Source organism: Canis lupus, chromosome 24, assembly GCF_003254725.2.
Source record: "Canis lupus dingo isolate Sandy chromosome 24, ASM325472v2, whole genome shotgun sequence".
In the NCBI taxonomy this organism is placed as follows: domain Eukaryota; kingdom Metazoa; phylum Chordata; class Mammalia; order Carnivora; family Canidae; genus Canis; species Canis lupus.
Window position 1 is genome coordinate 27,341,518 of NC_064266.1, and position 11,615 is coordinate 27,353,132.

At 49.3% G+C, this 11,615-nt stretch overlaps 1 protein-coding gene across 2 annotated transcripts in view; it reads left to right on the forward strand.

Annotated features, from left to right (window-relative positions):
- PPP1R16B (protein phosphatase 1 regulatory subunit 16B) overlaps positions 1 to 9,870 on the forward strand; it is a 67,980-nt gene extending 58,110 nt beyond the window's left edge. Inside the window, exon 10 of one of the 2 annotated variants that reach the window (XM_035705837.2) lies at positions 5,204 to 5,601. In XM_035705837.2, coding sequence (XP_035561730.1) covers positions 5,204 to 5,459 — 256 coding nt within the window. In that variant the 3' untranslated portion in view covers positions 5,460 to 5,601. Of the gene's footprint in view, positions 1 to 5,203 lie in introns of both variants that reach the window. The other variant, XM_035705836.2, reaches the window with a different exon arrangement.
- The last annotated feature ends 1,745 nt before the right edge of the window (positions 9,871 to 11,615 follow it).

Consider the following 11,615-nt stretch of genomic DNA (forward strand, 5'->3'; position numbering starts at 1 on the left):
GCTCAGGCATTCCCTGGCTTTTGCTCACGTGACTCCAGTCTCTGCTTCCATCGCCACATGGCCTTCTTCCTTGTGTCTGTGTCTCTGCTTTCTCTTCTTAGAAAGACAGTGGTCACTGGATTAGCGCCCACCCTAATCCAGTATGACTTGGTCTCAATGTATTACATCTGCAAAGACCCTGCCTCCAACAAACGTCGCATTTGGAGGTGTGGGGTGGCCGTGAATTTGGGGAGGGTGCTATTTGACTTGGTATCGGCACACTCAGGTTTCGTGCGTGGCTGCTGTCTTGCGGCTTAGGGGCCAGCCAGTTTGTGGCCAGAGCAGAATTGCTGGGGATGAAAAGGATGAGGCTGACCATCCCAGCAGTGCTCTGCCTTTTTGGAACTGCCACCAACCATGAGCAGCTGACAGCATTTCTAGAGAGTACTGCTCTGGCGGGATGCACACAGACTAGCCCAGCGCACCCGCGTGTCTCAGCGGGACCCTGCTCCCCAGCTGGGACAGAGAGGTCACCTGCAGGCTTTTCATCAGCCCGGGAAGATGCCCACCCAAGGGAATCCAGTCAAAACCCTGGCTGGGGATGGAGCCGGCCCCTTGGAGGCTTTGTTCTTCCTGGTCCCTGAGCTCGGGGGGGTTTGGGGAGAAAAGAGCGCTGTGGACTGAAATCACATCACATTTCAAATGTCTTCCAGCCATGCTTTATTTATCTTCTCTTTGGGAGCGCGCTGAATTTAGGGACAGCACACAAATCTTGCATGGATTTTTCAGTGAACTTTTTATAAATGGGTGGCCTCTGGTGAATGTGTAGAGCACTTCCATCCCCCCAGAAAGCTCCCACGTTCTCTATGCGGGGGGGGGGGGGGGGGGGGGGGTCTTCCCACCCCAAGGGTAGCCACTGTTTACCTTTGAGCTGGAAAGGGGTTCCCAAGGCACCTGCATGTGAATGGACCCAGGTGGTGTGAGGTCTTTTGTAGCTGACTGCCTTCCCCACTGTGCAGACCCCTAGCAGTAGTTCATTGCTTTTCATTGCTCTGGAGAGTTCTGTTGTTTAACTGTGTTTAGTTCTGTTGTTTAATTGTAGATGTTCATGTCCATCTTGCTGGACATTTGGGTTGTTCCAAATTCGGGGCTATTTTGAATAAAGCTGCTCAAAACATTCTTATCCATATTTTTCAGTGGGCATAAGCCCTATTTTCTGTAGGATTGCATACTCAGGAATGCAGAATGAGTCATGGGGAGGCTCCTAGAGATATTGCCAAGCAATTTTCCAGGGTGACTGTACTCTCTCTGCTCTCCCCTAAATCCTATTTGAGCTCCTCCTGCCGACCCTCAGTGTGCACTCATCCCTGTTCATCCGAGCCATCCTGGCAGGCTTGCTGTGCTAGCTCACATTTTAAATCTGTATCTCCCTGATGGTGGACAGCATCGAACGCATTTTCATGTACTTATTGGCCGTCTGCTTATCTTCTTATGTGCAGTGTTTGTTCTTTTGCCCCTTGCGGTTGGGTTTTTTCTCTTTTCCCTAGTGATCTGTGGGAGAGACTGAGATTCTTAAAGACATCCGCACAGAAGCAGCTCCTCCTCCACACCTGCCCCTGTGTTTGTTCAGATCTTACAGGCCCAGGACTCTGCCAGAAGTGCTCGTTGGCATGGAAGCCGCATAAATCATTAGCCCTGCAGGGGATGGGGTGGGAGGCAGAGGCCTGAGTTTGTTGTTAACTTCTGTGGTTCCTCATCAAGGCTGTGGTTTGCTTGGGTGTTAGGTAGAAGGCAAACAGAGGGGTTACTTTGCAAAGCAAAGAAGAAGGAAGGGGCTCTGAGCTTCAGGCCAGTCACCTAGTCGTTCAGTCCAACCACAAGGGCAACTGTCAGGGACCAGAGCCCCAGATCCTGGTCTCATCCTGGGAGAAACCAAGGAGATTGCAAGGAACAGCTACAAGGCCTGGAGCGCCTTCCTTTTTCCTACTTACCCCTTTCTAGGCTTTAGGTATTGGCAAGGCTGTGATAGTCTCTAAGGTAGACATTCTCTTTTTTTTTTTTTTTTAAAGATTTATTTATTTATTTATTTATTCATTCATTCATTCATTCATTCATTCATTCATTCATTCAGAGAGAGAGACAGGCAGAGAGATAGGCAGAGGGAGAAGCAGGCTCCATGCAGGGAGCCCGACGTGGGACTCGATCCTGGACCTCCAGGATCACGCCCTGGGCTGCAGGCGGCGCTAAACAGCTGTGCCACCAGGGCTGCCCTAAGGTAGACATTCTCAAAGTGTGGTCCCTGGAGCAGCAGTAGCAGCACCCGGGAACTTGTTAGAAATGTGAATTCTCTGGCCCTATCCCAGATGTACTGAATCATAAACTCTGGGCTCTGGGTTTAACCAGCATCTTGTGTTTTAACTAACCCTCCAGGGGATTCGGATGCACACAAGAATTTGAAAACCACTCATTTAAGGGAGTGTGCTCAGTCTGACCCGCAAGTCGGGTTTCTGCCAAGACTCTATCCGGTTAGCTGACAGGGCTGTTTTGTTCAGCCCTGTACCTACTTTGGCAGAGCTGACTCCCTGGTATGGTACAAAGCTCAGGAATGATCCCAACAGCCTGATCTCTTAAACCAGTGGTTCACAAACTTAACTGTGCAAGAAAATCACCTGGGGAGGTGTTTTTGTTTTTGTTTTTTAAAAAATTCTGATGTCTTGGTTGCTACCCAGACTAATGACATCTGAATCTTTGTGCTTGGGGCCCAGGTATTGTATTTATGTATTTTTTTTTAAAAATTATAGACTTGATTTTTTTGGAGCAGTTGTAGTTTATAGAAAATATGTACGAAGTACATACAGTTTCCACACCACCCCATCATCATGTCCCCTGATTTCCACTGGTATTAACATCTTGCATTAGTGTAGTAGGTATATTATCATTGATTAACAATATTGATACATGATTATTAAGTGAAGTCCATAGTTTACGTTAGGGTTTACCCTTGGTGTTTCACATTCTGTGGATGTTGATGAATGTGTAATGTCATACATCTATCGTTAAAGTTTCATACAGAATACTTTCACTCTCGCTATCCCTCCCTCCCTCCCCTGAGTCCCCTACAACCAGTGATCTTTTTACTGTCTCCATGGTTTTTGCATTTTCCAGGTGTCATAGAGTGGGAATCACACAACATACCCTTTCCAGATTGTCATTGTACATGTGTTTCTAACTCCCCATGGTGATTCTAATGTGCATCCAAAACTGAGAACCAGTGTCTTAGATCCCTGCTAGTCAAATCATTGTCCGGAGATTGTTAGAAACTCTGAAATTCAAGTCCCAACCCAGACCTGGTGATTCAGCATGTGCATTTTAACAAGAGCCACAGGTGACTCATATCCACATTGAGTTAGAGAAGCACTGATTTAGACAATGAAGAATGGTCTTTTCTAGGGCCATTCCAGAAGTAAATAAAATAGATAACAAAAATTCAAACTGAAAAAAAGATGCCCCAAATGTGGCATCATGGCTCTGCCTGAATAGCTCAAAGGAGCCATTTAAAAACAAAAAGAATATGCACACATAAAAGGAAGCTTGCTATGGAAAGTGCCCCTCACCTTACCATGTTCTAACCCAATTGTAGATTTCTTGGAGATCTTTCCAAGAAATGGAGATTCTTGGAATCATGAGTCAGCACAGGAAGATTGCCTTCATTCTTTTTCCCAGATGCAGAACATTCTAGGACAAGTACTTGCCATAATTTACCACCTGCCTAATGGTGACTTTCAGGCTTTTCTCCCCTAAGGGAACATATATCTCTGAAATGAAGTCCTAGAAATTGGCTTGCTGGTGCAAGGTATACATTCTTCCTTAAAAATGAATTTTAGGTGGGGGATGGAGGATGATGTGATACTCTCCTCCAGAGAGATTGTGGCAATTTCGGTACCTGCCTGTTTTCCTACACTCTTGCCGACACTGAGTCATAACACATTTTTAAAATATTTGTCAATGTGATAGGTAAAAAGATTTTGTTGCTTTAATTTTTATGTAATTAATTATGAGTGAGGTTGAATATTTTCTCCCGTGTTTATATGCTATAAACATAATAGCATATGTTTAATAATAACAACATTATTATTATTATTATTATTATCATTGCTCTGAGCTACACATCAGTGTCTTTTGTTGTTTTTTTTTCTCTTGCAGAGTTGGGCTTTTTGAAACGGACTCTTAAGAGTTCTTGTTTATTTGGGAAATTAGTCCCTTTTCTGTCACATATGTTGTAGTTTTTAAAATGTGTCTTTGACTTCATTTATGGTGAGTTTTACTGTGCTTTACATTTTTGTGATCACCACATGTAGCTACCTTTTAGTTTCTAGTCTCTGAAAGCTCTTGTTATCCAGGGATTTCTGGGTTAGAATCTCTGCTGTTTGGAGTGGGTATTTGCCGGGAGTACAGAGGAAAGATTGCAAGTGACCAAAAACTCAGCTAAAATCGGTTGACACAAAACAGGATTTTTTCGACTTACGTAGCTGCAGAGTCTGGGACCAGCTGGATCCTGGGGCTCCGAGTGCACCCCTTGGGTTCCCCTTCACGTCAACGTCACTGTCATGCAGACCCTTTGACATGCAGTCTCCTCAGCCTCCCACTTCCATCATTCTCACCACCCTCCAGCTCTGCACAGACAGAACTCTTTCTCGATTATTCTGGCCAAGTCCCAGGGTGGAGTTTCATGGAATCACTTTCAGTCAAGAATCAATTCCTGAGGTACCAGGTGGCTTAGTGGTTGAGCCACTAAGTGGTTGAGTGGTTGAGTCTTTGGCTCAGGTTGTGATCCCGGGATCCTGGGATCGAGTCTCATATCGGGCTCCCTGCATGGAGCCTGCTTCTCCTCTGCCTCTGTCTCTGCCTCTCTCTCTGTGTGTCTCTCATGAATAAATAAAGTCTTAAAAAAAAAAAAAAAAAAAGAACCAATTCTTGCAGTGAGCATGTAGACTGGCCAGTCCCGGGGGTCATGGTCCAGCCCCTGCAGCAAGGATGGGGATCAGTCCGCTTTACCAGCACACATAGATGGCGAGTCCCCCGAAGCAGAATGGAGGTCCAATCAGCCCAGTTGGGCAAACAGAGGTAGGACAGGCCCAGACAAGAATGCCCTCAGCAGAGATGCAAGTGGGGAGTGGGTTCAGGTCCTCTAACCGGCCGGTAATGTTGTCCTTCTCCCCCTCAGAACCCCCGGCTGGAGAAGCCCGTGCTGCTCTCCGAGTTTTCCACCAAGATCCCACGAAGTGAAATGGATGGGCCTGTTGAGAACGGCCTCCGGGCTCCGGTCAGCACCTACCAGTATGCGCTGTCCAACGGAGACGTCTGGAAAGTGCACGAGGTGCCTGACTACAACATGGCCTATGGCAGCCCCGGCGTGGCCGATGCCACCCCTCCCTGGAGTGGCTACAAGGAACAGAGCCCCCAAACGCTTCTGGAGCTGAAGCGGCAGCGGGCTGCGGCCAAGCTGCTCAGCCACCCGTTCCTGAGCACCCACCTGGGCAGCAGCATGGCCAGGACGGGCGAGAGCAGCAGCGAAGGCAAGGCCCCCTTGATCGGAGGCAGAACTTCCCCGTACAGCAGCAACGGAACGTCGGTATATTACACGGTCACCAGCGGAGACCCCCCGCTCCTGAAGTTCAAGGCCCCCATGGAGGAGATGGAGGAGAAAGTCCATGGTTGCTGCCGCATCTCCTAGTCTCTGTGCGACGGAGGAGAGAGATGCTTCGGGGGAGGGTCTCTGGAATCCAGGCCCACCCAGCAGCCCCAGCTGGGGAGACATCAGAGGGCAGCTTGTGGGGAGGTGGGCTCTGCTTTCCAGAGGAACGCTGACCCCACCTCTCAGCCAGCGGCCCGTAGCATCGCCACTTCCCGCGGTTCTGCTTCTTGCTGCATTGTCTGTCATCAGAAACAAGGCCCATAGTGGCTTCCTGACTCACCCTGCTGTCAGATTTTGGGAGGGGGGGGCTGGGATTCCAGTTCTGTTGTCGGTAAAGGCTTCTCTGGACCAGTACCCGCATATCACATATCAGCGTGTGCACACGCACACACGCACACACACATGCACACGCTCAGCCATGTGTAGGAATGACCCAGCTGGGCTCATGGGAAGCAGGTGGGACTGATCATTTATGGGCTCTTCTCCAAAGGATGGAGGCTGACTCAGTTTCATCACCACTGCCAACGTGGCTTTAGCAGGGAAGGGGGCCTGCTGAGTGGAGACCCACAGTCCTACTCGGAGTCCGGGATTGGGGCCACCGTCCACATCCGGAAGGAGCAGGAGGTCTGCTCTTGGATCAGAGGGAGGTATGAACCCACATGGGTCCATGAGATGAGCGGTGGCCTGCTCTCCACAGCGTGGCCCATGCCGGGAGCCAGCTGTGTGACCACCCGGAGGCCGAGGGGGGAGCAACAGGCTCTTCCATCCCTGGAATAATCCAAATCACATTTTACGTTTGGATGGAAGTATCAAAAATTGGAGAGGAGGGGGAATCAAATTGTGTGTCCTGAAGTGCATTTGTTAAAAGAATTCTTGTAGGCTGCAAAACACCAGGTGGGAGGTGACTGAATGCTTCCTTGCTTTCTTTCCTGGAGAGCATCATGATCACTAGTTGACTGGCTGGTGTTGGGAGCACAGAGCTGAGGGAGGAGCTTGCCTTAGAAGGGCTTTCCAGGATGAGGAGGGAGTTGGTGTTAATTACTTCAAGTGCCCTGGGCGATCTTTGTGAATATTCAGGTGGTTTCAGTGCAGCCTCTGTCAGCAGCCTTCCTCAGCCCAAGCCATCAGAGGGAGCAGGGAGGTGAGGGACCGCTGGGACCCCCCACTCCTCTCAGTGTAAATGCGTGGGACCCCTGGCCCAGCTTTGCCTTTTCTGGAATGCTTGGGGAGACAAGTTTGCCAGGTGGCCCTTGTGAGATCCTGCCTGGCCCAGGGACTGCTCCCAGCCTGCTCCTGTGGGAGTGGTGACGCCCCCCGGACTGCAAATCCAAGGTGCCCATGGCCCATAGCCTGCATTACATTCTGGAGAGCAGTGGTGGGGGTGGTTGGGCCTCAGCATGGCCCAGTGGTCTCCCAGACCCTGCCCACCACCTCTCTACTGTAATTTCTCAAGAGCCCCCTTGAAATTGCTGCCCATGAGTTGGGTACTGTCCATAGGCTCAGTCAATCCTACTGGTGTACTTAATAAGCAGTGGGATTATTTCCTGCTCTGTGCACCTTTTATTTGTTCTAAAACTACCTCCTTAGAGCTCTGAAATGGTCCCCTAGGCCCAGATTCTGGGATTTGGGGGACAGCTCTGGGTTCCCTCTAATCTTCTTCCTTCTGAGCCTATGCGAAATTCTCCCTGAGGGGCACCCGGGCCAGGGGGCTGGAGGAGCCTCCCTTGTGCCACAGTTCTAGTAATGGGGTCTGCTGCTTATCAGTTCCAGTCCCCACTGTGGCCTCCATGGCCCCCTAGCCCAGAGAGGGAGTTGGATCCCAGGGGCCCTGGCTGATGCTTTCCCAAGGAGCAGGGCAGCTGGACCAGAGGGCTCAGTGGAGTCACTGTCGACCCAATGGCTCCTGGGTGCAGGGAGGGTCACAGCACCAGCCCCAGCTCCGGGACAGATCTGGTCGAGGGTGGAGGAGCAGCTCAGGAGACTGCAGACAGGTAGGCATGGTGCCTCCCATGTTCCTGGTGTCTGGGACAGACTCTCCATCACGTCAGCCTCGAGCTGCAGCAGGGCAGAGGTGATCCAGAACACACATACTTTTGGCTTTAAAATAGTGTTCAGATTAGACTGACCCTGAATTCCTCTTGAGCCAACATAAGCTGTAAGCAGAAGAGTGCCAAGGGAAGCCATACACTCCTAGGAGGGCGCTGTGCTCAGGAGCTGGAGACTGGAGGCACGTATTACCCACTCTGAGTGCTTGTGGCTGTTCCTTCCTTTCCCCTCACTTGTTGCCTCCTGGGCCATTCATCTCCCATCTAGAAGGCCAGGAATCCCACTGATTCCCTGACAGGAGCCACCTGCAGACTCGGGCATTTTAGCCCTCATTTGCAGCCGGGGTAAGCCATTCCTCATTAGGGCTTCCTGGGGAGCTTTTCCTGTGGGTCTCCTTGATGCCAAGGAACAAGGTGGGGTCACGGTGTTTCATTTATTTGCTCATGTCATTTATTGAGTAGCTGAGACACATCAGGCACTCTGTTAGATTCTGGGGATAACGGAGGAATGAGACAGGCTGAGGAGACTGGGTTTTACAGTTTTCATTCCTTAAGGACCACAGGTATCAGCAGGCCCATTCAATTCATTTGAGACAGAGTGACCTCATCCTGGTCCTGCTTCAATCCAGTTTCTAGCTCCTAGACTCCCTAGAGTACGAAACCCTGGGGCAAGGAAGCTATTGCCATGGCTGACCCTGGATGACATTTGTCATTAAATGCAGATGCTGGGTCTGGAGTTCTAGGGAGACACCATTGCAAGTCTATTTGGAACTTTCCGATATAGCAGCCTTCAGGCCAGTGTCTTTGGGGCATTGTATAATAGCAGTTGGAGGTCAGTATGTAGAAGAACAGTCTGGAATTTGCTGCCAAATGTGTCTCAGGTTGTGAAACTCATTTTTGCTCATTTATCATGGAGTCCTCCTGCCCCACTGATGGCTAATGGGAGGCGAGTAGTTTCTCCCTTAACGCTGAAGGCTTTCCTCGTGTGTCTGCCTCTCCTCCTGGGAAGTGTGGAGCAAGGAGCTGGAAGAAAGCTAGTGAGGTCTACCAGATGCCCAGCTCCCCTTGAGACCAGGTCTGGTGGCAGTTCCTGGCCGATTAAAGGAGGCCACTTCCAGAGCATGTGCCACGTGGCTCACTGTGAGCTCTGGCCTTTGCTCCCCCACTCTGTGCCCCAAAACCACTGAAAATTGGTGGCCATCATGAGATAGTGAGTTTCCAGCCAGTAGCTCAGGGGAGTTGAATAAGCCCAGATCTACTGAAGAGTTCAGGATATAATTCTCCATCAAAGATGTAGCAGTGATTAAACTGCTCTGCACTGTTTGGTCAATTTCACTGGGCTTAGGGACACAAACAAGGGGGTGTCCCTTGTCCTACCCCACCGCAGCTTGCTGGCTTTGTAGTAAGATTTTGGTGATTGATGTCAGATGCCTTTTGATCTTGAGCTCTCTCTCTCTCCCACTTGCTTTCCCAAAGCAGGATACTGGGGCACTTTCAAGAAGTGCAGTTTTTACAAGATACCCAGAAGGACTGTATTTAACTCTTGCTATTGTGGCCTGGGGACAGCCTCCCCCACCCCAGTGCACACAAGAGGAAAGGGTCATGTGGTCAGTGGTTGACTCTGCAGAAGTGACCCCGTTTGCCAGAAGCTGTAGACCTCTCCTTGACAGGAGACTCTTGTTGGCTGGTTCTCCAGAGGGCCTGCTTCCCACGGGCATTGCAAGTGCCGCAGTGCGGGGGCCTGGCTCTGCGCGCTGAGGAAAAGTCTGCAGACCCCCAGCCCTCCGCAATAATTCACCAGACCAGAAGCCACTGATGTACAGAGAACATTTAAGAAAAATGTATTTTATGTGAAAAAAAAGTTAAAACTCTGTATACTGTATCAGCAGCTTTGTGTAAAAATGGCAATCAAGAGAGTCTAATATATTTAAAACTTTTTTAAAAAAAATCCTCGCGGATCTTTGATATTGTATTGAAGTAACTTCCAGTTAGCTCCTTGCCATGTGGCAGTGGTGGGCCTCGATCCAAGACCGTGGCTCGACCACGCCCCAAAGGGGCATGCCCCTGGAGTTGCTTCCAGCTGCCAAGGCCTGTGACAAAATTCACTGTTGAGAGTTTTTAATTAAGATTATTAAATTCCTTTTAATAACACCTGCTAGCGTGGCTGTGGTCATTGCTGTGAGCTCACTTGAATTATGTTGATTTGAATTCACAAAGAAGTGTTCCCTGGGACAGAGGGCAGCGAAGGGCTCCTGGTGCCTGTCCCCACCACAGAACGCTCTGCTGGGAGGCCCCTGCAGCAGAGGGAGCTCTGGGGGCTCAGATGGAGGAAACATCTTTCTGGACTGGGGGGTGGTGAACCCGAGGAATTCAAGAAAAGAAGGGTGGTTGGGAATGACCTTTGCTTTGTCCAATGTTCCCTTTAGAATAACAAGGAGCCCCATAATAACTCATATATATATATATTATTTCACACTTTTTTAAAAAAGATTTTATTTATTCATGAGAGAGAGAGATAGAGGCAGAGACCCAAGCAGAGGGGGAAGCAGGCTCCATGCAGGGAACTTGATGTGGGACTCAATTCCAGGACTCCAAGATCATGTGCTGGGCTGAAGGCAGAAGCTTAACCACTGAGCCACCCAGGCATCCCTGTTTCACACTTTTGAATGTTTGGTGATATATTTCTATGTAGCAGGGCTGCTACTCTCTTCTGTTCTTGGAGTACACCGACCTGCCCTGTCCTCTTCCCCGCCACCCCACCCCAGTCCTTTTCCTCTTGGTAAAATACTGCATACTGCTTCACACTTCTACAACACTACAGCAAGTGAGACTCTGGTTATTCTCACTTTTTACCTCTGGTAATAGAGGCATTGACAAGCTATGTGGTTGCACAGCCCCAGACCATGGGCCGTGTCTTTGTCGTATGCAGAAGTTTGGTGGTGTCTTGCAAGAGGATAGAGATCTGTGTTCTCTTGGATCCGTCTGGATATTGGATGCCAGAGCAGGAACACATGGAAGGCCCTCTTACTTAGGCTTGATAAACTTCACAGATAAGCTGGGGATAGGGAGAGGATGGGAAGAATAGAGGTATCTTTGTAGCAATGGGCATTCATCAATTTTATGTTTATATGTTTATTTTATGTTTCCAAATAATAATCCTAACCTCTTGCATTGATGAAGAAGCACGTCACAGTCGTGCATTTGCTTTCTCATCTACACAAAATGTAGCCTGAAAGCTGACTATTGGATTTAGCGCTGTGGTGAGCTCCTGATGATTTTTTTAAAAAAGATTTTATTCATTTATTCATGACAGACACACAGAGAGAGGCAGAGACATAGGAAGAGGGAGAAGCAGGCTCCATGCAGAGAGCCCGACATGGGACTCGATCCTAGGACCCCAGGATCACACCTGGGCTGAAGGCGGCGCTAAACCGCTGGGTCACCGGTGCTGCCCACTGCTGATGATCTTGACAAGAGATTTCAGTTGAGCAGTGGAGGCATAGCCTGTTTGGACCAGTTCAAGAAAGAATGGGAGAAAAACTAGAGACAGCAAGTATAGACAACCGGTTTCAGGTTTTTTTTTTTTTTTATTAAAGATTTTATTTATTCATGAGAGACACAGAGAGAGGCAGAGACACAGGCAGAGGGAGAAGCAGGCTCCATGCAAAGAGCCTGATGCTGGATGCAATCCCGATCCCGACCTGAGACAAAGACAGATGCTCAACCTCTGAGCTACCCAGGTGCCCTGAGATCGTTAATTTTTTTTAAGGTTTTATTTATTTATTCATGAGAGACACACAGAGAGAGGCAGAGACACAGGCAGAGGGAGAAGCAGGCTCCCTGCAAAGAGCCTGATGTGGGATCCCATCCGGATCCCAGCATCATGCCCTGAACCG